The sequence below is a fragment of the Takifugu rubripes genome, chromosome 2 (genome assembly GCF_901000725.2).
Source record: "Takifugu rubripes chromosome 2, fTakRub1.2, whole genome shotgun sequence".
Lineage (NCBI taxonomy): Eukaryota > Metazoa > Chordata > Actinopteri > Tetraodontiformes > Tetraodontidae > Takifugu > Takifugu rubripes.
This window is the reverse complement of record NC_042286.1, coordinates 11412841-11440602: the sequence shown is the minus strand read 5'-3', so window position 1 is coordinate 11440602 and position 27762 is coordinate 11412841. Positions and strand designations below refer to the sequence as shown.

General features: G+C 46.0%; 3 protein-coding genes across 3 annotated transcripts in view; 2 read left to right on the top strand and 1 right to left on the bottom strand.

Moving 5' to 3' along the window:
• Window positions 1-423: 423 nt before the first annotated feature.
• Window positions 424-5423, bottom strand: mocs3 (molybdenum cofactor synthesis 3). The gene is made up of 14 exons (XM_029832820.1): window positions 5375-5423; window positions 5167-5261; window positions 4822-4954; window positions 4646-4738; window positions 4285-4405; window positions 3163-3237; window positions 2893-3010; window positions 2713-2821; window positions 2573-2635; window positions 2062-2225; window positions 1826-1873; window positions 1212-1308; window positions 1017-1124; window positions 424-672 (listed from the first exon to the last, which is right to left on the bottom strand). Exons 2-14 carry the CDS (start codon window positions 5257-5259, stop codon window positions 515-517), a joined length of 1380 nt encoding a protein of 459 aa, XP_029688680.1. The 5' UTR covers window positions 5260-5261; window positions 5375-5423; the 3' UTR covers window positions 424-514.
• A 210-nt stretch (window positions 5424-5633) lies between these two features.
• qpct (glutaminyl-peptide cyclotransferase) lies at window positions 5634-9160 on the top strand. Its single transcript, XM_003962561.3, has 7 exons — window positions 5634-5823; window positions 6850-6996; window positions 7078-7356; window positions 7741-7908; window positions 7996-8095; window positions 8176-8292; window positions 8370-9160. Exons 1-7 carry the CDS (start codon window positions 5692-5694, stop codon window positions 8549-8551), a joined length of 1125 nt encoding a protein of 374 aa, XP_003962610.3. The 5' UTR covers window positions 5634-5691; the 3' UTR covers window positions 8552-9160.
• Window positions 9161-10643: 1483 nt separating this feature from the next.
• LOC101070876 (connector enhancer of kinase suppressor of ras 3-like) overlaps window positions 10644-27762 on the top strand; it is a 29949-nt gene continuing 12830 nt past the window's right edge. Inside the window, exons 1-5 of the mRNA XM_011615987.2 lie at window positions 10644-10889; window positions 20122-20285; window positions 23238-23440; window positions 24062-24149; window positions 27145-27186. Coding sequence (XP_011614289.1) covers window positions 10838-10889; window positions 20122-20285; window positions 23238-23440; window positions 24062-24149; window positions 27145-27186 — 549 coding nt within the window. The 5' untranslated portion in view covers window positions 10644-10837. The remainder of the gene's footprint in view (window positions 10890-20121; window positions 20286-23237; window positions 23441-24061; window positions 24150-27144; window positions 27187-27762) is intronic.

Below are 27762 nucleotides of genomic sequence, written 5' to 3'. Positions count from 1 at the left end.
TGGCGCCGCCCACCAGTGCGCATGCGCATTCTTTTTCCGTTATTTCAAGGAAAAAACTTACACGACACTTTTAGACCCATTACGACCCGCACAAATTTGGACGTACTAGTTTTGTCGTACGATTAATGGATTCCTAGATGTCGCAGATACATGTTATCTTTTATTCTCATTAAACGTGCTTTGCGTCTTTCCTGGTAGGTGTACACTGAGTTTGAGAGGTTTCTAGGACGATGCGTGTCGGGGATGTGTAAATAAACATGAAAAAGCGTGTTCATTAATTAGATTTATATAAAGCAATCTCTGGATTAGTCAAGCAGAATTCTAAAAACACGCAAAACTAGGAACAGATGGTTTTGCAGGAGTTATCACTGCCAGCTCATGTTTTTTTGATAATCTGATACAGATTGAAAAACAAGTTTCAGATACCATTTTGCATGTTTTATTGAGGAAGAAGATGAGGAATGTGATAACATATAAAACACGCATTTACTGAGGGAAAAGTATTTACAATGGATTAATACTGAGGAAAGGTGGAGTCTATTGTCTTTGCCCAGGCCATTAGGCCCCCGCAAATGTCTTTTACAGTGACAGCGTCCACTTCTGATCCACTCATCTTCTCCATAACCTGCACCGCCTTCTGGGAGTCGTTGCCTAGCTTACAGATCACATACACTGGACAAAGAAGACAAACATTTGCAGACTTCAGTATACTCAAACGTCTCATTTAACAAACGAATGAACATGTAGCGCAGGAAGAAACCTTTGGAACAAATAGTTGAGGTGTCACCTGGCTAAATTTAGCCCGCCGCTCAAGAAAGCTAAACAAGGTGAATATCCAGATTACCGCTAAAATAACCTCTTGCATATTCATTTCACTAAAGCAGACCAGCTGTACGGGTTGACTGCAATTGTTTTGGAAAAGGGGTCACCTAGCAACCCCAGCAGTCCAAAACAAGCCGACACATAGTGCTGTGCATATGTATAAGTGCCTGTTCATAATGGGGTTTTGGAGTTACCTGGAGGCTGGAAGTCACCCGACCTCCCCTGTCTCAATTGGTCGATTCGCCTTTTCAGTAACTGAACATCTTCGAGCTTTCTTTCCTCTAAACACGAAAGGGGAATATCTGGCAACAGTATCAGGAAAATGACTGCAAATTTATTGAGAGGACTGGAAACTCGTAAAAAGAAATAAGAAATTCTGTCAAGGATACTGAGAGAGAAAGGTAAACGGCATATGTCCACTTCCACAAGAGGGCGCACATCCAACAAAAGATGGGGCTCCGCTTTGTCCAGTATGGATTTATATTCCTGTCATTAAAAAAAACTCAATAATGAACCATTTCATACATAGAGAGAGATGTGATTTTATTACTTGACACAAATATTTAATATAAGACGCAGAGATAAATAGTGCGAATCCATTTCATTTTGGTTTCGCACTGTTTTCCCTCAAATCATTGGAAGCAAAACTGCTCCTAGCTGGAGCTCTTTGAATCTTGACTACAGCCCAATCAATCTTTTTTTTTTTTTTTTTTTTGGAGTTAATGACTCGGCGAGTTTGAAATTGGCTATTCTGCAGAAACACGAACAGACGCAATTCACTGCCGCTACTCTCGGCACTAAATAGAACATATTATTCTCTCCCGTCGAAAAAGTACTGGCACATTTTAAGTCATTTCCCATTTGTGGGCTGGGGCCACTCTAAGATGTAATCAGTGTATGAAAGCAAATGAAAACCTTGAAAATTGTAAGTAATCATAAAACAAATAGCACTAACTAAGGAAGTCACGCACTAGCCAGCAGTTCCTTGGTATATGTGTTCTACCTGTACTGTGATCCTCTGATCTCTGGAAAGGAGGTTGAGTCTACGACACTGAAACACACAGGAAATCAGGCAATGAGAGATTTTTCAAATGAGAATAATTGTGCTTATTAAATGGGAAAGTTCAGCTGATGTAAGCGAGGCACTTTATCGCCTAAGAAAACAACATTCCTGTGATAACAGGCATACCTGACCCCATGAAATGAGGTGCCTCATCAGATTTATGTTTCACGACCAACCTTATCAGAGGCAGCAGACCCACAGAAGGTCTCGTAGTCCACCAGCTGGGTAACACTTGGCTCCTCTCCACAAACTGCACAGTCAGCCTTTTTGGGTCGCAACTTAATGGACCTGAATTTGGCGTCTTGTGCGTCGAACATCAGCAGCTTTTGGCTGCAGGAAGCTGACACACCAAGTCAAGGGCCAGGCTGTTTCGTGAAAAGAGTGATTCAGCGAATCAGGTGGCACCTCCCTCATTTGAATATGAACAGCTACACAGGCCTGAATGTAGTTGACCTTATGGTGTTTCACAACTGAAAACAGATATTTAATGAAAGTCTGAGTGTTAGCACGGTCTGCAAGTTGAATAAGTGTTGTTAAATAACGAGCAAATTAGGAATACGGTCAGGCTTTGTGCATCGCTCTCCACCGTAGTGTGACAGTTCTTTGTCCATTCATTTGATGAATAAATCAACAAAATCCTGGTCAAAACTAACAAATGGACAAAGGTGGTGCATCTACCAAGGATACTTCTTTGTCCTGAAGCGATCTTGAGCACTTCCAAAGCTTGAACACAGCCCATTATCCCTGGTACTTTAAGAAAAGTGGAAAGTTGCAGGACGTTTTCACAAAGGTAAAGGCTTCTGGACAGTTCGGAGGACTAGACTCACCCACTCCTAAGACCCCGCCATCAGAACAGTTGGTCACTGTCTCTGGGGGTGGGGGTACTGGATACAGACATCTGTAGCAGGGGCCTCCATGGTAGTTATATACGGTTAGCTGCAAACACACAGGGTAAGGTAAAGAAATATTTGGAACCCAGAGCAGATGATGCAGATTTTTATCATTACCTGTCCCTCCAATCTTAGGGCACTTGCTGACACCAGAGGCTTACCGCTGAGCACACAGGCGTCGTTCACCAGATAACGGGTGGGGACGTTGTCGGAGCAGTCAGCAACGATATCGTATATGAGGGAAGCAAAATCAAGGAGTCCTCACAAACAGAGATACACACTTGCCGAATAAATATTCCAACACTGGTGTCAAGCAGTATAGAGAATTATATATATTAGTAGTTTCACGCCACAAAAAAAGGGGGGGGGGGGGTTGTGGCAGGATACTGTTGAATAAGCTGTAGAGCATTCTGTGGTGAGAGCTGCAGGTGATATGGAATGCACTCAACAGTCGAGTTCAACCTGCAAACATAAAGTCATATACAGAATTAACCAACTATTTTAAAGTCTGGTAGCGTTCTCAGTACCTTTCCACAGGTGTTTCAACAAGTGCCATGTTTCTGATTTAATTAAAACAAGAACAAACCACGCAACATATGAGTTTTTAATCTGACATGGGGCTAGCAGGAGAAAAAGGTCAGGACATCTGTGCATGTGCGACTGCATGGACGGCAGCGCAGGAAACTGGCAGAGAAATAGCGCCCCGTTGTGGTCGTGAACAGGCAGTGCGTATTAAAGAGCACAAAAAACTGCAGAAAGACGTGGGTCGAGCTGGACAAGAGACTCAGGCACTGGTGATTCCTTTTCTATGTTAAAATCAATGTCCTGGGAAGCTGGAGTTTAAATACATTACCTAAGTAATGAAACACACACTCTCGATAATAAACTACTCTCGGCACTAATCTCTGGCAGCGTCAGCATAAAATGTAATATGACACGCTGTTGGAAGAGGAGGCACCAAAACTGTCAATTTTCATTAAATTTGTGCCCTTGTGTCTTGGGAACCATTTTCAATCCTCAATGCACTTTTCAAATGGTCATTTTTAGGCAAGATTACAGTTTGTAATGTGTAAAAACCTGTAATATGCACTTTAAAATTAGAGAAATCGCTCCGAAGCTCCAGGTTCCAAACAGAAACATCTTTAAAATAATATCTTCACACAGGTTCTGAAGCTATAGTGAAATGCACAAGGAAACATAACGTGCAAAGATTGGAAAGCACCACCGTCCCTTTTATAGCATCCACTTCCTCCAATAAACCAAAAACTTTACATTTGGTATCGACGACAACTAGTCTATAAATAGATTCAGCACAATAATGCATTACAATTCACGTGTTCAAGTAATATGGAACATAATACAACAGTGATCATCCAAATTTTTGTATACTACTAACAAAATATGAGCTGCTCTGTTGAAGACCTGCATTAATTAAATCATCTGATACATATGCTGGTATATACGCATGTATATATGGATATGGATAAATGTAAAAGAGCCAGTTGGTACCTTTTAAGAGCTTGGGCGGCAGACAGCGCCTTGGCCTGTCCCTGGTTCTCCTCCCCATGGAGCACCTGTCTATGCAGATTATTGAGCTCCACTTCATCATAGTCCAACAAGCCAAGTCGGCCTGCAACGTTAGAAATAAGCTTTTTCAACAAACATCGAATGCCCGAACAACAAATTCAGAACCCATGCTTTCCATGTCCAGTGGATCTGTTCACAGTTCTTCTTCTCTTCTCAAATTGGAAAAATGAGACAATGGTGATGTAAAACCAAGCAATTGATAGTGTTCATTTTGATTAACTTCTCCTAAAAACAGCTCTCATCTAAAACACCGATACTTTCTCGTGAAAAGTATCCAACCTACCGATGCCTGCTGCTGCAAGGTACAGTGCCAACGGGCAGCCCAGTCCTCCACAGCCCACGACCAGCACTGAGGTTTTGGATAAGTTCAGCTGACCTGTGGGCCATCACCATTCAGTCATGATCAGTAATGTAGGAACTTGCATGGGTGGGATTCTGCATGTATGTGTGTGCACTGACCCTGTACAGCCAGCTGAGGCACCAGGAGCTGCCTGCTGTATCTCATGATGTCTTCATTGCTGAGTGCTGTTTTGGCTGTCAGAGGGGTTAACGGAGTAACTCTGTCATACAGCTCCTGCACCGAGTTATGGTTCTGAAAGGAGAATATTCTGCAAAATGAAAAAACAAAAACAACTGCGTGCCTCTTTTATTGCAGTAACTAATTTAATGCTAAAACGCGTTCCGTCCCACAAGCTGCCATCTTCAGTGACAGATGAAGCTCATTGACTAGCTAGAAAGCTACTGTCAATCAAGGTAAGACCATCAGCATTTAAAATGACGTTAAATCCGCTACGTGGTTTCTACCTTTTCCAGTTGTGCCAGTTTGTGCTTCAGAGCAGCGATCTCTTCATCTCTCTCCTTGAGTTGCGCCTTCAAGAGGAGAACCTCCCGAGACATGACTGTTGTAACACAAGGAAAAAAATAGGTAATCTATATGACACAAGCTAAATTGGATATTTGGTAACTCTATAATTCAGCTCCAAATAGCAACATGTTGACATGTGAGGCTGACCACTGCGTGCGCCCACTTCCGGGTTGACGTCGTGACGTACAGCGTGATACGTCACGTACGGACCGCGAGTTCTTTCTCTCTTTCTTCTTTTAAATTCTACTTAGCGACATAATTACTCCCAAATAATTACAAAACTAATATAAGCATATCCAACATATTTAAAGTGCAATTTAGAATTCCTTTAAGCGCAGGTTTCCACATTGCCTCTATTGCTGTTGCCGATTCTACACGCACGCACACGCGCACTCACCGTGACGCCTGTACGCGGTTCGAGAACCCCGAGTCCTCCCTTCAGCCCTTCACATGATCGGTAAGGAATGCTGAGAAGAGCGTCAACAGCGATGGCTGAAGGGAGCCCCCGTCCGTCAGTCATGTATTTCATTTATTCTGCTGCCGTCTGTCTGGCTTCCATCCAGCGCGCCGCAGGACTGCCTTGGACAGAAGAAAAGGTGAGTCTGGAGCAAGAAGCTGGCGCATTTGTGACCATTTTGCCATCTTCACACACTGAAATGGAAATTCTGGTTATGCGGGCAACCAAAATGCCTTCAGCTGTAAAAACAAACAGTAGACTGCTTGTGGAAGTATTGAGTTTTATATTTGTTTCAATAACCAGCTTAAAACTGTTTGGTTATTCTAATAAGATCTGAAGACTTCAAAAAAGAAAAACTGTCTTATATCTCATCATTGGCAAAGGATTATTGTAATATCTCTTTATGAAGCGGTTCCTCCGGGGGTGCACCTGTGCGTGCTTGGCCATTTATGTATCTTATTTATGTTGCTCCCCATGCCTCTTCTCCTGGTTGCTATGGCAGCACAGCCATCACCGGCGAGCCCTCCAACTACAGATCGTGGTATTTATAGACAACATACTGGATCCCCTGTCCACCCTCTCTGGCTCTGCACCTCAGCTTTTTGGGCTACTATTTTCAGTCCCATATAATTATACATCTCCGCTCTTTTATATAACACAGTAATTACACGCTTGGTGTGTGAAGCTATACATATATAACATATTTGGACCCAGTTTTCATTCAACAGGCTTTGTTGGAGAACGTTGGACTGTACATGTGTCTCACTTCAATATTAGCCTACAGAGCCTCCGTTGGGGCTTCATTTTGCCGCTACAACCACCCTGGCTGTCTCCAGGTGACCTTTGAGACCAAATGAACGAGCGCTGTGGAAATCTGTGGATCAATATGTTTTCTAAACTCCTGACCGTAGTGTAGCGGGGAGTCAGGGTGATTTAACATTCCCCACCTCTTTATTCAGTCGTGTTGCTTGTCTCTTATCTTGTTTTTGGTAAATCTGATATTTAAACTATTTTTGAATGACCTGGGATTGCCGGTAACTGTCATTCTTGTTGCTCAATAAGGGAATACCACTCTTATGAAATAACTAAGCAAAATAGTGCTATTAAAAAAGAAAACGCACCTGTTTCCCTGCTGGTTTTTATTGTTTCCTGCGTCCCGCCTCAGCTCCATCACCAAGCCCTCACTCTGACCGAGGAGGAGAGCCGTACTGCTCTGTCTCACACTGACCTGGGTCAGATGTGGTCCAGGCACCTGAAGCCGTTGCTGGTCATCAGGTATCCAGGCTCTCCAGGCAGCCTGGCTGTACAGGAGGTGAGTTTAGGTCCTTTCTCTGGCTGTTCCCAGACTTTCCAAAGTCCTCTCCCTCACTGGTATTCAATCGTCTCTTCACAGCACATCAAAACCACCCTGAGTTCTCTCGGAGCCGGTTGGGAAGTAACGGAGGATAAATTTATGTCGGGAACGCCCTACGGCCGTCTGCCCTTCAATAACATCGTCGCAACTCTGAACCCGTCGGCCAAGCGCCGCCTGGTCCTCGCCTGCCACCATGACTCCAAGTACTACTCGCCCCAGTGGCAGAGGGAGTTCCACGGCGCCACTGATTCGGCCGTGCCCTGTGCCATGATGCTGGAGGTGGCACAAGCCCTGGATGAGGAGCTGAAAGCCCAGAAGGTGCAGCCCCCCCCCTCCCATCCTACTCATTAATCGCATCTATAAGTCAGAGATTCCATTAAACACGCCAAAAGCACGCGTCTGCGGCGTAAACAAGGGTGATCCAAAGTAAGCTAAAACTATTCAAAGGTTGCTCCGCTGCCCTGAGCCTGTGTCACAGTTGACCTTTGACCCCTGCCTATGGTATAAACACCAAACGGGGTGTGCGTTAAGGCAGAGATCAGCTGGGAGGCATGTTTATCTCAGAGTCAGCGGCCTGTCACAGGCTGCCCAAGGAGAATAAGAAACACATTCGCTGATAAGAAACCACCATGAAATCTGTCATCAGTCGTTTCAAAGCCACCAACAGGCAGAAAAACTGACTCGACTGATTTGACTTTGCAGGCGTCCAGTGCTGACCTCAACCTGCAGCTCATCTTCTTCGACGGGGAGGAAGCCCTCTTTCGGTGGACCGCCTCGGATTCCCTATACGGCTCTCGCCACCTGGCTCGAAAGATGGAGGCCACGCCACACCCTGCCGGATCCACAGACACCAACCTGCTGCATGGCATAGTACCCAAGCTCTGCTTTCTGTTGTCAACACTAGCCCACCTTAGCATGACCTTAGCATGACCTCTCTCTGCATTCTGTCTCTCCGAGGATCTCTTTGTGCTGCTGGATCTGATCGGTGCTGCCGGCCCGCGCTTCGGCAGCTACTTCACCAACACGGCGCGCTGGCTCCTGAGGCTGCAGGACATTGGTGAGTAAGGGAATGGTTGCCGTGCTAGGCCGTGAATTTCTAGTCTACTTTAACCAAACCTGTCGCTGCACTTTCCTCAGAAAAGCGTTTACACTCCATGAACCAGCTTCTGGATCACCCCAACATTGTGGAATATTTCTGGCCCGATCGGCCCATGGTCCAGGTTCAAGACGACCACGTCCCGTTCCTAAACAAGGGTACGCTATTTTACAGCAGTGGCAGGATGGCGTTAGGACATATGTGCTGATGGCCCGTCTTTGCCTGTCTCCACTAGGTGTCCACGTCCTCCACCTCATCCCCTCCCCCTTCCCGTCCGTTTGGCACACTTTTGACGACAACGAGCAGAACTTGGACCGAGCCACCATTCAGAACCTGAACAAGATCGTGCAGGTTTTTGTTCTGGAGTACCTCAACGTCAGACCTACTGTTGCCACAAGCCCCCAGAATTCTGGGTAAAAAGCCCAGCAAAGACCACATTCAGTTCAGCCAAAATGCCAACTACACTCTGTTGATTCTATATGTGATATAATATATTCCTTCTATGTGTGTGTATGTGTGGTTGTGTGTGTGTGTGTGTGTGTCTTGGTGTGCCTGAAAGGCCTTTTACTAGAGAGCTTAGAATAGTCAACATTTTAAACCACAGGATCAGAACACAGAAGCTCCTGTGTCTTTGCGTCACACAGCCCTCTTTATGTCAACCTAAACCTCTTCTTTCCTGTGTCAGGAGGCATGTTAGCATCCAGTAATGTCTGTGGGTTGCTTCCTATGTAGCTACGATTCTGAAGAATCTGTTGATTGAGACTTTTACTAACTTATATGGTACGGTATATGACTTGTGTGATATTTCCTGTCTGACAGTAAATCCATTAGTAGAGTAAATCAGTCACTGGCAGTAAGCAGGCGTTTGCCCTACGTATGAAGTGAACAGCTTCCTGTGCCACTGACTCATAAGCCTGCCTCTGTTTTTACATTACCCTGGTTTGACTATACCTACTGGGATAGTATACAATAGCAAAGTTGGACTTCCTCTGTTATGAAGCTGAAATAAATGTTTTAAGAGATCTAGCTTGTTTACTTTTTCTTTGCATGCCTTGGCTTTCACACGTGGTTCTGATGCATGGTTCTGACATTTACTTTGAATCTTTACATCCCATCCTTCCAGTTTTGCCTCCCTGTCGCAGGCTTAAGTCCTGCTCCTCAACTGTTCAGGCAACTCCTCCCTTCTGGCTCGTCTTAAACCACTTCACTCCACTGTGGAGTACACTTTTCCCACTTTCCCTGCAGACCTACATAATATATCTGTTGTGTGGCGATTACAAGAGTTTGAAGGACATTCACTCCTGGGCTGCAGAGCTCCCTGACAGAAATTCAGTAAGCAAAATCCATCTTAATGATCTCTTTTGAAATCATGGGCAATATGTCAGTGGTCCACTTCATAGATGTATTTCTTTCTGTCCAGTTGGGATCATTGAGTTTAGTCAGCATTTTATTGAATATAAATTGATCCAAGGAACAAAAACATTATTTATTTTTGTGTGTTTATTTTAATATAGGCTGCACAAACATGGCTTGAATAAGTGGTTCTCCGGAGGGGGAGGTAAAGATTTTCCTGATGTATTATTTCAGATTGACATAAATTTATGTGTTTAAACTCTCCATAATCCTGTTTCCATCATAGATATAGTAAACAAAGCACAGTATTGTGTTCTTTATAGCCACAACATCAGGCAGTCAAAACTGAATAAAATTCCTAGAGTAGCTCTTTTTCTTCTTCAACAAGATATCCTACAAATTTGATTATCAGGTTTCGGTAATTTGAAATCAGTTGTTGGGATTATAAATGGTGCTGGACGGCATTACGATCACAATTGTTGCAAAGAGTTGCGCGTAGAACACTTTTGCCACCAGAGGGCAGCAGTGGGTCGCTTTTCTTTTTTAAATGGCAAATTTAAATCACTATCTCTATTTTAAAAGAAAACAAAAAACGTGGAAACCATTTTCTTCCAGTGCAAATATCTTTATGTCGGCCAGTTCAAGTCAGATTAGCGGCAGTTATATTCACAGTGATCCCTTTGTAACAATGCACCCCGTATAAGACGCAAATAACCATAGACATTTTAAACTACCCCCCCCCAAACAGACTACCATGTTCACAGAGAACCTGACATATGCGCACAATATGATATGTGTTGCGACTGTTAAACAGAGTTAAAGGATCTACTAAACTTAAGCCGCACAGATTCTGCACGCCTCCCTTTTCAAATAAGGGCGGTGAAATCGTGTGCTGCATTGATGGTGCTGCTTATACCAAAGTAAATACCAGAATCGCCCTGAATTTGAAAAGTTGCAAAACTACTAAACTTAAGAGATAATATCAACTTCATAATATGTCAATCATCTAAGCATTTACACAGAATATATTTATAAAGTAAGCTATTATAGTGCTTAGCTTGTCAATGTTATTCTCTGTAGTAGGAATTGCTCCCACTTTATTGTTGCCCTTGAATGCAACATAGGCCCGAAACCCGGCACTGAGGAGCCGCGGAGGCTTTTAGACCGGCCCCCAGAGCAGCGTGCACACAGTGGTTTCTGTCAGGGGTGAACTAGTAGATCAACAGCACCGATCTGTTATGGAGAATGTAACGGCAAAACAATTCTTTTATTTCAACTATTAAATCGGGTCGCCGCATCATCGGCGTATTGTATCCCGTGTTTTTTCCTTTTCTTCTTCTTCACCAAGTCATGGAGCCGATAACCAAGTGGACGCCGAAGCAAGTTGTGGACTGGATGAAAGGTGAGACCGGAGCAATTTATTAACACGGGGCTCAGTTTTGACAACATTCGGCCACACTTGAACGCAGCTGCTCTGCTCCACTTGCGAGTCGCTCCGTCACCATCCTGAAGTAGTTTCGCAGAAACCGCAGGAGCGTTTCAGCCAGAGCCTTCAACAATGGGGCTGCCATCCACCCTCCCTCTCACTGGAAAGTGCATTTGCCCCTGAAACATTCACCCACTCCTTTCACCATAGAGTGGAAACAAACCAGTCAGATGGTCTTGCTGTGTAAACTTTAGAATGCTTATTTATTTGTGTCTAAACCACCCCAAGAGAGCTCTTGTGATATAAACTTGTATATATTTTAAGCATCACAGCTTCTCATTGTTCCACCCGTCCGATGTGAGTTTAACACGCAAATATTTGACCCTGGCTCTAAAACCCTCCTCACTAATGTGGAAATTGCTCTCCCCTTTGGTAGAAATAGATCGAAATGCATCCACCACCTGTTTGACTACTTTCAAGGCCACCATTTAAACCCCCCTCTCCCCCTTCTGCTCATGGAAGTGGCATCTTGGATCAGAGCAGAGGTATGTCTGATGAGGGACTACAGTTGGAATGCAAACAATGAATGGAAATGGATTTCAATCATTCCAGACACATTAGCGAGGGAAGTAAGTGTGTCACACGGTGGCGGCGGCTCTTATCCGAGCTCTTCGTCGCAATATTTCCTCTTGAATCCATTACTTTTGTCGCTTTGCATCAGAAGGCGGCCCCCTCTTCCCTCCAAAGCCGTGTTGTAGTAACTGCTGATTAAAGCATGCCCGCTAGTGCCAATCCATAGCTGGGAGCTAAAGAGGATTTTGGAGGGGTTAGTTTCAGTGTTCCCAGTGAAAAGAACCCAGCAATGGCATGCACGGCTGGGGGGATTAGCTGTCTAAACTGGCCCCGTCGCCCACTGTCGGGACACATTGCTGTCAATCTCCCCGCAAGGCTGACTCAGCGCTTGTCTCTGTGGGCCTGAAAGGGTGGCTTCTGTTTTCTTCCCCTCTCCCAAAAAAAACACAGCAAATACAACTTCAAAGTGTTCTCCATACCCTCCTTTAGTGTCTAGGGTGTATCAGAGTACTAAAACCTGCTTGTTAGCGAGGTTTCTGCCATATATTGGCCCGTTCCCACCAAGGGCAAACACGGGTGTTCCCACCTGGTTTTTTTTTTCTGTGACAGAAGTCTTAACCCCCCCCTCCCCCCAATGCGTTGCTGGTTCCTGTATGGTTCCTGCACCTGCACAGCTCGCTCTCCACCAGCTCTGATCTCCCAGCTGGACCTGTGGTGTCACGCGCGGGGCCACTTGCGCTGACAGAGCTCTTCAGCGGCCGCGTGAATGCCATAGTTGGGATTATTTTGTCGCTCGTTTGATTTAGAGTTTGTTTCTCTTTGACATCGAATGACACCCCTGATATTTATGTTATTAAATCAAAAAAAAATAATCCCACAGCTACTCTGTTTCCAAATATAGTATTGACTTCGAGTGTAGCTTTTAAGTGTGTCTCATTTATCAAAGAGGCTTCCTGTCCACGTTGTGGTGGGACTGCCGAGGCCTATAGATGTAGCTATAGAATGCTGAATAAAGACAGATGTGAATAAAGATGCATCTCTTCAGCGGCCTTATCTCTCGATGATAACGGAGGTGTCGCCAGCGATGGTTCCTGATCCTTATCCGGCTAACGCGGAGACATCCTAAAGCGGAGTGCGAACAGACACCGCGCAGACGCCTCACCCTTATTAAGGCATCTGCTGCATCTGTGTCATTGGTGGCTCTGTGTTTGGAGTGCCTCCGCCGTCGTCATTAATCGGCCGGAGCGCCGTCTGTGGACGTGCGGCGGGGCGCTCTGTCCGCATGTGCATGGCAGTAGCACCAAAAAATTCCCTTTATCTTTGCAGATCAGCCTATTGTCTTTCGTCAACGGGAATCGAACCACCTTTAGAGTGAAGGGGAAGTGCTGTAAGAGAATCCCCCACAGGGAGAGGTGGCTGAAAGGGGGTTTTCTTCCTCGCAGTCCCTCCGTGGCCTGTTTCTCAGAGTCCATGCATGCGTAGCTGCTGGAAAACCCAAGAATTAGCAATAGGCGCTAACACGAGAGGGACTATATTTAAATTACTGCCATTACTGACGCAGGTTGCACGTGGCATCGCCCAGGGCAACTGAAGTCCCTTTCTATTTGCATGTACATGTAATGGACCCGCGCTCGGTGCCAGGAGATCAGACTAAGTATCAGCCCGTCACACGGGGACGGCGGACCAGTTTGATTTTCATTCAAATCTAGAATGTGCATTGCAAATCGCCCAGATGATCTCGGCTTATCAGAACCTCCAAGCTGTTTGGCTTCGCTCTGCTTCAGCAGCATTGGCCTGCGAGGTGCCCGGATCAGATGAGAGATATGAAAAGGCTGAAGGGGCACCGCAGGTGCAAGAGCGTTCTGAACTGGCGTGCTGATTGACTTATTGCACCTGGATGCTGAATGCACTGGGTTCTGTCCGAGCCCCGTCTTGGCCAAAGGCAACGAGCTTTCTTGCCGGCATGTTTCACCCCCAGATTGGTTCTCATCTTAATCTATGCACAGACTGTTGTCCCGACCTCCTCTAATGGGCATAGACCTGACCTCAAGTTCAGAATCAGCTGGGTAAACAGGATCTCCGCGTCTTTAACCACACAAGATCGTGTTTTTAATCAAAGCTGTAATTATGTATTAAGATGTTAAACAGCTTCAGGACTGTGGCTGTGCTGGGCTCCAGACGGGGAACTGATTGAAAGTGATTGTGTTGGTCTTGCTATCAAAGCACTGCTTAATGCGTTTATGCTCAAATAACCATAAAACATGACAGGAATGCAGCTGGCCGCCGCTTTTTTTCCCCCTGCCAAGCGAATGGCTTTGCGAAGCAGCAGCGAAAACAGATCGCACATGCCCTTTGTTGCATCTGGGGCCGCCGTTGCTTTTAGGGGATTTAAAACGTCGAGCTCGCGGAGGTTGTTGGTCCTGCTTCCTGACCGATTGCACACAAAGCTCACCAGCTTACACCGTAATGGAGTCTTAAATCATCACCAAATAGTTCTGTAATTTTGTGAACTGTCACCAGCTTTGTGGCTTTCAATGGCTGTTTATTTATTTATTTATTCAGAGCATGTCCAGACTTGTCTATATCGGCCCTGTCCTCCCAAAACCCTGTTTTTAAACTTGTCGGATTCATTTAAAAAGCGCTCACTGCCTCTCATTTTCTAATCCATCCTAGTTGTGTTTGCATGCTCCCATTGTTCTGGTATTAATCGCCATTGTCGGGAAGCTGTAATTGTTTGTAGGTTTGTGCGTCCGCGTTCGTGTTTTCACGTGTTGTGACCCGTCTTCTCAGCTGTCGGGTATTGATGGAGAGGCCCGCCGCAAGCGTTTAGTCTGTGTTTTTACAGCGCCGACACCACCCGCCATCACCTCGGATGTAAATCGGGTTGGATTTAGAGGGAAATAATGCGTTTTACATGGAGTCGTGCACTCCTATTGTGGTTGTTTTTATGCGATTTTCCATGTACGTCTGCAGCCCACAGAACAGGTAATTGTGGGCGGGGGAGGCCGTAAAGCTCACTGGGTACCACAGAAACTTCCACAGAGCAGACCGGCATTCCCTGCTGCATTTCTGGAAGGTCTGTTTTACTTTGCTTGTGTCTGAATTCCCCGTCCTCGCTTTAAGAAAGCCCCTGATGGTGCCACCGGGTGAGTGGCAGGTAATTACCTAAGTTCTTGACCGTGAGACTCGCCCTCCCAGACGTGCGTTAGCATTTTGTAGTGCAGAGAAGCCTCTCGCCTGCCTTCTCCCACCCGCCCTTAGCGTGGGTTTGTACATGACGCTGTTTCCAGTCAACAGCGCAGGTATATGAAGACAACCCTCCCTTTTTCACCTGGTTGTGGCTCGGAGGCTGACAGGTGTTAGCATGAAGTGGGAGGAGTTTTTTTGTTTTTTATGGGGAAAGCAGTGAGAAATAACCCCTGGGAATACTCGTATAAATGGCAACAAACGCGAGTCAATGTCTTCGCCTACTGTTACCTATTTTAAGGAGGAACCAACAACCTCCGTCTGTGAAGGGCGGCTGAGGAAGAGGTCCACTAGGGTCCCCACTGGACCGGTGTCAGCTTTGATCGGCTGGGTTTGGCAGCAGAATCACTCCACTTATTCAGTTGGGCTTTTTAACAAGATTTGGGGGGGGGGATTTACCCTCTGAGAGAATTAGCAGCAATTAGTGGCTTCTTATCTCTAGATACTTACGGGGATGAGCGTTTAGAATTGGAGCGAGCACAACAGTCACGACAGCATGACTGTACATATCGCTGCAGATTAAATTCATTCGTGTACCGTTGCAGTTCGATGTGCAACATCTACAATCTCGAAGGTTTTTTCCCAAGCCTCTCTGCTTTGGCTCTTGGAAAAATCCACCCTGGTGCAATTACCGAGCCCTTACACACTTTCCCATGGCAAACTAAAGCGTGCGGAGCACGTTTCCTCCTTCAGACATGTTCATCTTTATTGTGGTTTCCATAGGCAGCTATTATGGTGCTGGTGAATTGCTCTGTAATCAGCATACTGGGCCACCCCGATCACACGCCGTCCATGCTATCGGATTAAAGCAACGACGGCTTCCCTGAGCCTTTTCTCCACGACCCGTTCTCCTCTCAGCGGCTCTGACTTTGAACCCAGGGTTACGGTTGATGCTGGCGCTGGTGATTTAAAAGCGGTCATTTTCTTTCCTTGTCCCTCCCTTTGTTTACCAGCTTTTTACCTTTTCCCCTCTCTTTCTTTGAAAAGAACCCTTAATTATAGTTTTGGGGAAGCAGTGTATGTAGTTTTGGGCAAAGTGAGTGTTTAGAAGTCTGCTGACTCTCAGACTGTTGCTCATTATTTCACCGTCAGGGACTCCGGAGCTGCACAGTGGCAGCGTCACGGCTTTTGTTATAACTTTGAGATTAAAATAGAAAAGCACTCCATTCTTACGTACAGAAGTAACGGCCTCTATTGTGTTTTTGGCACAAGCATCGGCGACTATCTTTGGATATTTATCAAGGGGTGGAATCGAGGTATGAACACTGGAGGGACTGTGAAAGACAAAGGACTGGAATGGGTGTGGAACGTGACTCAGAGGGGGAGTTTGAGGCGCGTTTCAGGTCCGGGTTGCTTTCTTTAGTAGGTGTTTATGCTGGTGGTAGCAAGTGATTGGTGTTTATGTTAGCCTTGGAGGTTGTTGTTTCAACCCTGTGGCCCCACATGCACGAGCACAGACAACCGCTACCTGCACGCCCATTTCCGACTCTTTTGGAAGAGGAACAATGGTTTACGTGGCGTTGCCGACCTCCGTTGCTATGGTCGCTGGGAATGGGAATCATTTTTCAAATATTTCTGCGTTAATGACTTACCGTGTTCTTGCTGTGACCTACTGAATGCAAATAAAGTGTGATTCCTTTCCATTTTTAAAGAAAAAAATTATTATAGAATTATATGGACACATATAATACTGCAAAAATGCTATATGAAACTGGGAAACCTCAATATTGAGTCCTTTATTTAAATATTTGGTTAAAAAGTATTCTGGGAGGAATGTGACGGGGAAATTATCCACGAGGTGCAAACCCGGTGACCCTGACAACCAGTTTGTCAATTTTGCCACGCCTGTTCTTGCAAACTGTTGTTATTTTCCTGAAAGGCTCTGCCTGACGTCTGACCATGGGTAAAATCCCTCTGGTGCAGAGCTACTGAACACCACCTCTCACCTCCATATGTGAGGCTCCAGGCTTGTCATACTGGCGCTGTGCTGCTGGGGGGTAAGGATTAACTCATCCTGGGGGGCTAGTGCTCGAACCACGTCGCAAACTTTGACCCTTTCTTTGGTCGCTGGTCATCAGTCATCATCTATCACCGTGGCTGTGACAGAGCAGCTTTTGTTTGCCTGCCAACGTTCCGACCCCAGCTGTTTTTCCTCACTTAGGAAGCCCACTAGGGACGTGTCACTGCCATTTCGGAGTTGTCTGCATTTAAGATTAGCGAACATGAAGTGAAACACTCTCTGTTGGCTCGAGGAAGCCATGATAAGATTAAAATGTGGGTCATACAAGGTCATAGTTAAGCCACCAGGGAGTGGTGGAAGTAAGAAAATTAGGTCCTGGGAACTTGATTCCGGGGCTATGTAGATCCCTGGTGTACCAACAGTCTTTTAGGAACCTAACATGGTTGATGTGGAGTTGTCGAGCACCATTGTGTAACTCCTCTCCCAGTTCCCATTGGACGGGCAAGCCCAGTCAGTGTGTGTGTGTGTGTGTGTGTGTGTACAAGCTTTGTTGTTGTGCTGTGAAGTCATGCATTAGGACAGCTTAGTAGTCGCCTTTCTAATTACAGCACAGCCACGGTCTGTCCAAACCATTGTGCCAGAATGCTGTGAATTCCCACAATGGAGCTGCTCAGCGGAGAACAATGAGTGGAATTCCTCGCTGGTCCCCGCAGGTTCAGAGGCTGGGCTGATGAATAAAGACAGCAGAGTTACAGTGGCTTTGCTATTCTACACCCAGTAGCTTTCCCACTGCTCAACCCAGTGGGGATATTGGTGTGTGTTTGTGTGGATGTGTTGCAGAATGGCTAGAGACCCCACTGGGATCTCCAGGAGGGGCTGAAAGATGTGGGAGGTGGATAGTAGGATGCTTGTTTTATTGTTTCTCTAGGCTATAAAGGCCTTTCACTCTTTCCTGCAGCTCAAATAAAGAACGTACTTCCTTTTTATTTCATTTATTCTGTTTCCATCGTCTTGAGAATGATCTCGGCCTTGATAAACAGACGTCTTCTGCTGTTTGTGTTGTGCCAGAAAGCATGGGCTCCCAACTCCAACATCTCTGATTCATCCCCACCACCGTGGTGGATCTGCAGCTCGTCACTCCCCAGCTGTCGAGGAGCACGTCTGTGTGGCACGCATGAATCTATACATCATCGCGGCCGTGCGGTTAGCTTGTCGCACACAGCAGTGGGACATGGTGGGTGGCAAAAAAAAGACCTCACAGCAGACAAACGGCAGCTGCCGTTGTGCAACCCTCAGACTGGCACCTGCCAGTTACCTGCTAACGAGTCCACCTCCTTTATCATGGGAGGATCTTTTTATATGGTTAGATTACCGCCGCTGTCACCGGCAATAGTGGCAACTGGTTAGCATCTGTTCACCAAAATAAGAAGGGGGACGGAAGCAAATGGTGATGTAAGTGCAAACTTTGTCTGAAGAAGATGTCTTGTTTTGGATTATTGTGCAGAGTTTTCATCTGCGCTACGTTTAATTGGATGTGGACTCAATTAAGATGATATTTCTAAGTATATGAAAGTTTTTGGCACAGTTGGAGTATTTACCACCCCTGGTGTGTGTGTGTGTGTGTGTGTGTGTGTGTGTGTGTGTGTGTGTGTGTGTGTGTCAAATACAACCACTTGCTTTGGTTTGAGAACATGTGCCAAGTGGTTCAGAGAGACCATAAAACTCCAAAGTGTTTCATCCTGTGCAGGCTCTTTGGAAGCCTTCACACGGTCCTCCATTTGCCTCCCTCTTTTCTGCGTTCACAATAGTGTGACACTCTATCTCCCTCAGTGCTTACCCTTGCATAATGAAAATAGACGGTCTCACACACCCCCGCCGTCATTGATCGAGGCCCAATAAATGTTTTATAAGCGCCACCACAAGGGCTGCCCTCCGTAACGCAAGTGTGAGGGGTCGATTCCACACTCGGCTCCCAGGAATTCTGGGAAGACCAACATGTTTTCTGTGATATGCACATTTCCTCGCTGCCAATTTCTTTTTTTTTTCTTCCTATTTATCGCTGATCAATTGGAATCCAAGCGTGAGAAGGAGTTTCTGAACTCCAAATTTGACTTTTGTGACCAAAAGGAGGATATAATGTTTACAAAATGATCTGGTCTGGATAAGTGAAACCTGCCTAGAGAAGAGGATCAGCTCCTTATTTGACCCTTTTAGATACATTTTCCCAGCTTGTTGGTTTATAGTTCAAGCCACTGGAATGGTGCAGTGCTTCTATGCTAGTGGCATGAAGGGGACTGTCCCAGGGTTCATTTGGCTTCTTTGGGTCCACCCAAACCATCCAATGTGGATCAGGCTCTCTTGGCAGCTACTGGACAGTCAGGCTAGAGCTTAAAATTCTCTGAAATCTTGTTACCAAACTGATACCAGGGAATGCAAAAAAAAAAGAAGAAATAAGTCTAATGAGGCCAACTGGATTTGACTTGCTCAAAGGTTCATGTTAAACTGGTGACTGTGGAATTTCCCTTTGATTCCATTGACTTGGAAGTGACTTAGGTGGGTGCCTGATATTCTCTCACAGGAAAAATGGTTTTAGAAGTGATCTTTGATACATTGTGAAACTTTCATGACACCGTAATGCAAGTCTGTGCTGATATATTTGTTTACCTGTGGTAGATCGAGTATTTTACTTAGTTTTTCCTTTTTTAATTTGATTCTCCTCATATTCATATTCAAGACCTTAAATGAAGTGCACGTGCACGTGTGCATGTATGAGGGAGAGACCAACGGTTAGAGCAAGTGAGGATGTCTTTCAGAAAATCAGGGCACGGGGCCAGGGATGTGCAGCTGCCCCCTCTGCACTAGAATCATAGTGTTTACATCCACACACACACAGGCTTGTTCGAGTGTTGATGATTCCACTGAAAGAACCATTGTGTGCACAGGGAGGGGATGTTTGTGGGTTTGTTTGTGGTAGTATTGTGTCTATTTCTATAATATCAAAAGTGGGCATCACAATGCTTAAGTCCCTCCCATGTGTACAATGACCATAACAATCTGTGATATTCCTTACTGATGCCCCAAATAGTAGCAAAATGGAAACCCAGTCACACACACACACACACACACACACACACACACACACACACACAATATCCATTGTTTAACCAGCTGAGCAGTCTCAGAGGTCTCAATTGTTCTCTACTGTTTGCAGTATTATTTGTCAGACCAAGGTAGCGGTTCCACCTGTTCCTTATCTGCACTGTACACACAATAATAGCACAGATACAGTAGCCGAGCTTAAAGTTGGCTTTTATTTACCTTGAGCCGTGGAGCTCCACCAGTTGTCAGTTGAACCGTTTCAAACCGATCTGGGTTCTTTGTTTGTCTAATGAGTCTGTCTCATTTGCCTTCTTTGTTTTGTGTGTCCAGGGTTGGACGACAGCCTCCAGCAGTATGTGAGCAACTTTGAACGCGAGAAGATCAGCGGAGAACAGCTGCTGAAGATCACGCATCAAGACCTGGAGGAGCTGGGCATAGCTCGGATCGGACACCAGGAACTGGTGTTGGAAGCCGTGGACCTTCTCTGTGCACTGGTTAGTAGCGCTCCGTTGTAAGTGTTGTAAAACACCTGGGATGTCACGGGGGGAAAATGGAATTGTTGGACGAAACTACGTCTTAAAGGGAACAGCAAAGCTTCTGCTCCCAGTGGGGCCTGAATACGTAGCCTGTAGTGGGGCAGAAGAGCTCATCAATTCCCACACAACTCAGCAGGGCGTGGGGGGGGGTACAACGAGGCACGAAGCAGCCCAAGGGCACTGGGAAACCGCCTTGTCAGTCCATGTGGGTGACAAACTGGATTGGAAAGGCCTTGGCAGTCAGAGAGGCTGTAAACAGCTGTTGGTTAAACATGGAGCTGCTAATGGCGGCCTGATATGATACGTTAGAGGAGGCCTGTTCTGCAGCTTCATATGTAAAGATCTTTTCTCAAAGGCTGCAAGGAACTCATCATTATCATCCTCTTATCAAGAACATGTAGATTTATATCTGGAGAACAGGTTTGGTTCTTATTGGTCACCCTGTAGATGGTTTCTATCTCCCACTGCAGCTCCCACAACCGTCAGAGTCATTCAGAGGTAAAAGAGCAGTGAAGGCGTCCACGTTCCATCTAAAACAGTCCCGGCTTTTCCAGCAGATGGGATTGATTTTGAGCTTTATCACTTCCTGTGCTGTAAAGGTCCTATGTTGTGTTCCCCGCACTTTGATGTGTCAGCGTTTTCTGTCTTTATGCGCTCATTAAAGCCTATATGTTAATTGTTTGCATCAGTCCTTTCTCTTGTTATTGATCTCTCACTTCGGGGCATTATGAGGGAGTCTTTAACACCTTGTATAAAATGACTACGTGAATGTTTTGATGTGTAGATTGTAGTGAAGGCTCATCGCATCTCCGTATATGTACCAGTTCATTCCTGCCACTGAAGGTGGGCTGTTTGCAGGACTCGTGCACATTCATTTTGCAGTTTATCATATATAATATGTGCGAACGGCTTCTGCTAGTTGTGGAATCGTGTGGCCTATAGCCTCCTCCACTGTGACACTAATCAGAGACAGACTTTTTCTCACCCCAGCCATGCAGCAGACTTTCCTTTCATCTGCCATCCATAAATTTGCTCTCCTCTTGACGCATCTGGTGTTCCTCCACGGTATTAATTTTGAAGCTTTTATGCGACTTTATTCTGCCTTCACGGGATCCGCGCCTGTCCACAGATAAATGCACTGAGCCCGTATTTGGTGTAACACTGCTTTAGTAGGGCCATTTATAGGAGGAATGTTGGACTCTGGGTAACCTTTAACCTATGACTGAAGCGGCACATCTAAGTGTTTTTTTGTCCATTAGGGGTTTCCTTATTAAGACTGAGACCTTGGTTTGTCACAGGTCCCCAGGGAGGAAATGACCCCCCCCAGTTGTAACTGAGACAAGGTCACTGCTACCAGCACAAACTCAGGCCCCTCACATTCCCCCTGCTTTCTCTATTTGTGTTTACTGTTAGATCAGACACTTCCTGTTCAGGCAGCCGCATAAAGCTTTGGAGGAGTTACCGCCAGGCTTTCCTTTTTTTTTTTTTTTAAACAGTTTAAGCACATGCACACGTGTTAAAGAGTTCCAATACTGTGTATATACAGTGGGATGAGGGAATCAAGCTGACTCGGACCCAACTGACTCGGCAACGGCGTATTTCATCATCACCAGGGGGTCAGTTTTCCCCAAAGTGTCATTTAAACCCAAACTCCTTTTGCACATTATAGCAGAAAACACGCACAGACTTAGAGTCTAAATGGATCCATACAGCAACCGCGGTGAGGACAGGAAGTGCCGTATTGTGATTAAATGTTATTACTACTTTTATTTCTGGTGGTCTTTTCCAAAAGTCCCCTCGGAGGGCCCCCCGCTCCAGTCGGCCCCGGGAAAAAACCTTCACCCCTCTTCTGTCTAGAAAGACAGTAAACATAATATACTGCTTCCAATACCGTTGTGAGAGGGAAAACTAAATGTATCAGAGTGGAAGCGCAGCTTTGGCTCATACGCGGTGGCTTGTTGCTCAGCTGGTTGTGTGGGATAAAAGCTCCATGGACATCTGTGAGCCAGTTAGAACTGCTGTCACTGTGTGATTAGCCTGCTAATGACAAATCCCAAAGACCAGGGAGACAGAAGATGCTCTGGCTGCCTTGTGCAACTTTCACTGTGGAAAAGATTAGAAGGACAATGGCCCCTGTGATTTACTTCCTGTCGGCCTTCTCGATTTGCTCGCGTGCGGTGTTTCAGTGCACATCAGTCTGTGGCCACGGTTTTTCTGGCTTTCCTACCATGTTGGAGAGAGAGAGACGGCTCAGGGGAAAAAGTAGACACTGGCCACTCGCGGATCCGCTCCGCTGCTTTCCAGACACGTGCCTTTTTATTCCACGTACAGCACATTTAGCCCCTGGCTCTGGCTCATAATGTTGCTGGCAGCGACGCAACAGCATGTAAGCTGATATTTACCCAAACAGAAGCCAGACTGCCCTCTCCTACCATGAACCGACACTTTCCTCACTTAAAACACTGCACAGACTTTAACATTCCAGGTAGTTAGTCTCTTAAAACACATTTATACAAAATGGAGCCACTCGCACTGCAGCTCGCCGTCTGGACACACTCTGGTTCAAAGTCTCTGAATAACTTTGAGGAATGCCAAAAGCAGGAAGTGACTTGGGTCCAAGAATGCAAAGGGATCAGGTGATTGCACGTGCACCTCATGCACCAAACCTGAGGACCAAAGGGTAAATTTCATGCTCAAACAAGCGAATGCACGTAAATCACATGTCAAAGTAATTACACCTGCTGTTTGGGCAGAAAAAAACATGTTTTCAGGCATTAAAAGACCCAAATTGTGGGGGGGGAAAGGATGTAGATTCTATCCGTCTGAACTAATTAAAAGTGTTTTCATCTATTGAGATGTGCTGGTTCTATATTACCCGCTTTAAACGGCGTATGAATCTGATCATTTCAGAACTACGGGGTGGAGACGGACAACTTGAAAAGTCTCGTTGTCAGAATGAGAGCGGCCACCAACAATCTCCAAAAGGCCATCTCGGAGCGCAGGAGCAGCCCGACGTACGACGGCAGCACCTCGCGCAAGCCACCCAATGACTTCCTTACCTCAGTGGTGGATCTGATCGGCGCTGCGAAGAGCCTGCTGGCGTGGCTAGACAGGTAACAGCCCTTTCTATCCAAAAGATGGCGATAATAATAATGATGTGAAAGTTCCTACTGATCTCTGTGACCACTTTCACGTAAACACTGCACAACCAGATGTGTGGTTTCTATATATTGTGCTGACTGCAGGGGGATTTTCAGATCCAGTGCCTTCAAAAATGTTTGCGTTTTAGTTCGGCTGGTCTAAGTAAAGGGTGGGGCGGAGGTGGAGCTGTCTCATTGCTTCCTTAAATTTCCACCAAGCGCAGATAAGTGTGTTTTTGCTGACCGCAGCCAGCGTTGGTCACAGCCGTTATATGTAATATTTAGGTTTCCACTCTCGGTGCCACAGCACACGTCTGCTCTGGAGACTCTTGCTGTGGTCACACAACAGACAAACCCACGTTTAGCAACACGCAGTCTGATGCAGATATGTGCCTTCACACGTTCTGCTCTAATGGCTAAAATGGCCATATAGAGGGAGGATAGGAGCTTTAATGGCACCCTCTGTGCCAAGTATCTGTTTTTGATGCGATTAGAGAGCAAAAACAACATTTCCACACAAACGCTGCGTATATTTCTTTGCATTTTAAGGGTTTTCTTCAGACCGTTCTCATGGTCTCATGGTCTGCTTTGCAGGACACCGCTGACGGGGATCAGTGACTTCACCGCTACCAAGAACAAGATCATCCAGCTGTGTCTGGAGCTCACCACCACCGTCCAACAGGTCTGTAGGAACGGGGCCGCGGCAGCACGCAAACACGCAAAACAGCTGTTTCCGCTGTGCCGCTTGGAATGAAATGAAGGGAAAGAGGCTCATGCGAGATGTGGCGCCAGCGCTTCAAGAACGTTATTGCAAATGCTGGTTTTGTTTGTTTTTTAATCCCTTTACTGTTCTCCTCATTGTGCAAGCTAATGAGGAGACCCCCTTAGGAAGGGGTGTTTTATGTTAAACTCCTGCGTTTCCAGTTTACTAAAAACCCACTGGTGCGCTTGTAAAGGCAGCTGCCAGCAGTCCTGAGGCCGCTATATTCACTCAGCCGTGCGGTTCTTGGCTTTTTGTTGCTCGTCTGAGCCTCTCGCAGAGAGACGGCTCACAAGACTTCCTGTGCGTGGGTTAAACGCCGGGATGATGAGTTGACCCCTTTCAGGTTGATTGACGGGTGAAAACTAAAAACAGCATCTGGATTTATGAAACCCAGCATTGGCCCAACTTTCTAACAGGACTTGCTTCACTGTTGCGTCATGTCTGTCAGGCGGATGCAGTCAGCTGTGGTTGCTTATCCACATGTTTTAAAAATGGGAGCTGGTGAGCGGCCAGAACTTTAAATATGAAACAAAACTAGCTTGTAATTTTTTAATTCTTCTAAAATGGCCTGCATTAAGAACAGATGGCAAAGAAGCTTTTTTTTTTTTTGCTGCCCTTTAAGGCAGCTGTCGAAATTGCAAGTGTCATTTTTCGAGGAGTTATTGCATCAAAATAAATTCCTTTCCCAAAAGTGCCCATTTCCTTAGCAGAGCCTGGGATTTCAGCGCCTGGGGTGATTTACTGTGGGTGTCTCGGTCATGGTCATCCAGGAAAAGCAGGGGGATATATTTCCCACACAGCTATGTAAAGTGGAGAGGTCGCGGCGTAGAATAAACTTCCGATAGGTGTTGAAAGAGTCGAGCAGGATTGTATAAATGAGTTTCCCTCCACATGCACATGCAGCCAGGCTCTTTGTTTCTGTGCTCTCTTGTTAATAATCCAGGTTGGACAACAGACAGACGTAGTTTTCCAGTGATGGGGGAGGCAGCAGGAGGTCTGCCCAGCTCGTTTGGGGACTTCAGCCCAGAATTTATGCGTTCGGCCTGAATGAAGTCTGTGTGCGCGCACACAAAGGGACACGGCCATAAAGCCGCGAACGCCTCGGCCCTCTTAATTGACTCGTCTGAGCTGAGGTCGTCCCTCTTCAAATCGTGCCTTTTTTCATTTGCCACACTTGTCTGTTGCCATTGTTTTGATCCTTGTTTTCAAAATCCAGATTAACTATCGACACCAGACAAACTCTAGATCTGCATTTATTTTTCTCTCTGGCTTTTTAGTTGTTTTTTTTCCGGTCCCGTGCAAAGTTAAAAACAACCACGTTCATGCCGGCGCTCGTTTCTCTTTGACACGTCACGGCTCGACCGTGCAAATCGTCTCTGGTAGCAGATCAAAGGGGCCCAGAAGAGCCGACAGAGAGTCATCCGATCTGTGGGCAAAGCCCATAACATGAGGGACCAGCACACATGGGGAATTGTCCCTCGCCTTCTCCCTGAGCTTGTCCACACTTGGACACGACAGAACTGGGATGGATTTGAATGTCAGTAATTGGATCTGATGTAGATGAAAGCAGAGAAATGTTGGCGAGATGTTTAGCGAGCTGCACTGTAGCTGTTTTATCTGCAGGTAAGGTTTAGTTTCAGCAAGGGTTTATTTTTAGCTCATTCTATGCAGTTTAGTCAGTCGTGCAGCGTTCCAAACAGTCTCAAGAAGGAATATCAGTATATTCCAGACCGAGCCAAAATAAAACCGCTGCCTGTGGAATTACTTCTGGAAATCTGAGTTTGGAACGAGTTTGTAGTGAATTGTACCTGTCACGATTGGGGTTTTTTTTCCGTATCATGACTGTTTTGACTGTTCCTTTTTGTTTCCTACCATGAAAGGGAAACAAATTTTTAACTGAATCTGAAGCTGGACCTCAAATGGGTCCTAAATATATCACTGGAGGTAGTTTACTTTGCTCTGCAGCCAAGGCTCCTGGCCACAGACGGGCCATGAAAGTCTTGCAAATTCATTGTATTTGCAAACAGAGGTCCCCCTTTATCCTCGGAGAATGTGCAAGCTATGGAAATATGGGAAAAACACGTTCGACACCCCCCCCACCACCACCACAGCCGCCGCCATCTGCACAATACATTTACAAAGAGCGAAAGAGTTTGCTTTGTACGCGGCACATGCCTCTGCATGTCACCAGTACTGCGAGGGGCAATCACAAGACCGGTTCCTCTCTGCTTCACAGAGCACAATAGTGGCCCGTGAGGACTCTCGGGGAGTTTATTTTTCCTGTTTCCCGCACCGGTTTTGACAGAAGCATTCACCTGTGGAGTGATTGATGCTCTTCAGATAGCCGTAAACATGCCGCACATGAACAGGGGCCCTCTGAGCGCTCACAACACAGTTGTTCAGGGAGGCTGTTGCCTCAGCTGTGCCCGGTCCAAATGCAGCCATTGAGTGGTGCGTTGGGACTCTTGGAGCGGATGTTGGTTCCTCTCCCAGCTGACTGTGCAGAACTTATTGTTGGCTCCTTTCCCCGAATAAACTTAATAAGTGCTACTGTGTTCAGAGTTCCACCAGCAGCACCTCACCCACCGCTACCAACTGTTGTCCATTTGCAGCAAGTGAGACCTGAACTGAACTTTACACGTCCAATATTTGTTTCCCATCTGCACATTTTCAAAAAATATCTGTGTTTTGTTTTTGTTCGATGGTTTCCTGAATCACGCGGACACTCTCGCATCGCAGCTGGTGTTAAATTTAGACAGAGGGGTAATTGAATTATAACGATTGTATATTTGTGGCTTTTCCTCCATTTTCTGCATTCTGGAGATTATATTACTTTCAGCCAAACCCTATATTTTTCCACTTCTAGCCTCGGAGCGCCTCATCCTCATGTTTTGTCCATCTTTTTCTTTGATAGGACTGCAGCGTTTACGAAATGGAAGAGAAGATCCTGGATGTCGTAAGTTTTCTTTCGTGTTTTTCAGAAATGGGGGGGGGGGGGGGTGGTTGACCAGAAAGATTCTGCACGGGTGGGAAAGGTCTGGTCGGTTTCTTTTTGAATGTGACGTGCTTTCAGCAGCGGGGTCAGTTTTCTGAGGTGCACAGAGCCGACGACTCTATAGGACTGTCAACAAAGGGGGCGGCTCTCGTACGCCTCGGCCATCAATCAGTGGTTCCTGTTACTGACAGTCTCCCGAGCCACTCGGCTTCCTCCGCTGTTCCGCCTCTGCCTTAATAAACCCAGATCAGGCAGTCTGTCTGTGTCCAGTTGTTTTTGTTTTATACCTGTACAGCTTAGTACTTGGCTTGTATATTTCAGTGTTGGGTGGAGCACTAATCTTTATATTCATTGTCCATAAGCTCAGCCTTTTAATCAGGACAAATGACATTTCCTCAAGTAGACAATGCAAGCACGTGTCCAAATGGCTGATTTAGGGCGAATGGATGCATTTGTTCATCCAGTGAATGGTACACTAATGGTGTTTTTTGGAGCTTTGCTCCAAACAATAACACACATGTGAAACTGATAAACTCG

Bases quoted from the DNA above. Each gene is read 5' to 3' on its own strand.
- mocs3 (XM_029832820.1), bottom strand. From the start codon at position 5,259: ATGTCTCGGGAGGTTCTCCTCTTGAAGGCGCAACTCAAGGAGAGAGAT. The intron at 4,739-4,821 runs GTCAGTGCACAC...GATGGCCCACAG, and splicing joins GCCTCAGCTGGCTGTACAGG to GTCAGCTGAACTTATCCAAA. The intron at 4,406-4,645 runs GTAGGTTGGATA...CTAACGTTGCAG, and splicing joins CCTTGCAGCAGCAGGCATCG to GCCGACTTGGCTTGTTGGAC.
- qpct (XM_003962561.3), top strand. From the start codon at position 5,692: ATGCTGAGAAGAGCGTCAACAGCGATGGCTGAAGGGAGCCCCCGTCCG. The intron at 6,997-7,077 runs GTGAGTTTAGGT...GTCTCTTCACAG, and splicing joins GCAGCCTGGCTGTACAGGAG to CACATCAAAACCACCCTGAG. The intron at 7,357-7,740 runs GTGCAGCCCCCC...TTGACTTTGCAG, and splicing joins AGGAGCTGAAAGCCCAGAAG to GCGTCCAGTGCTGACCTCAA.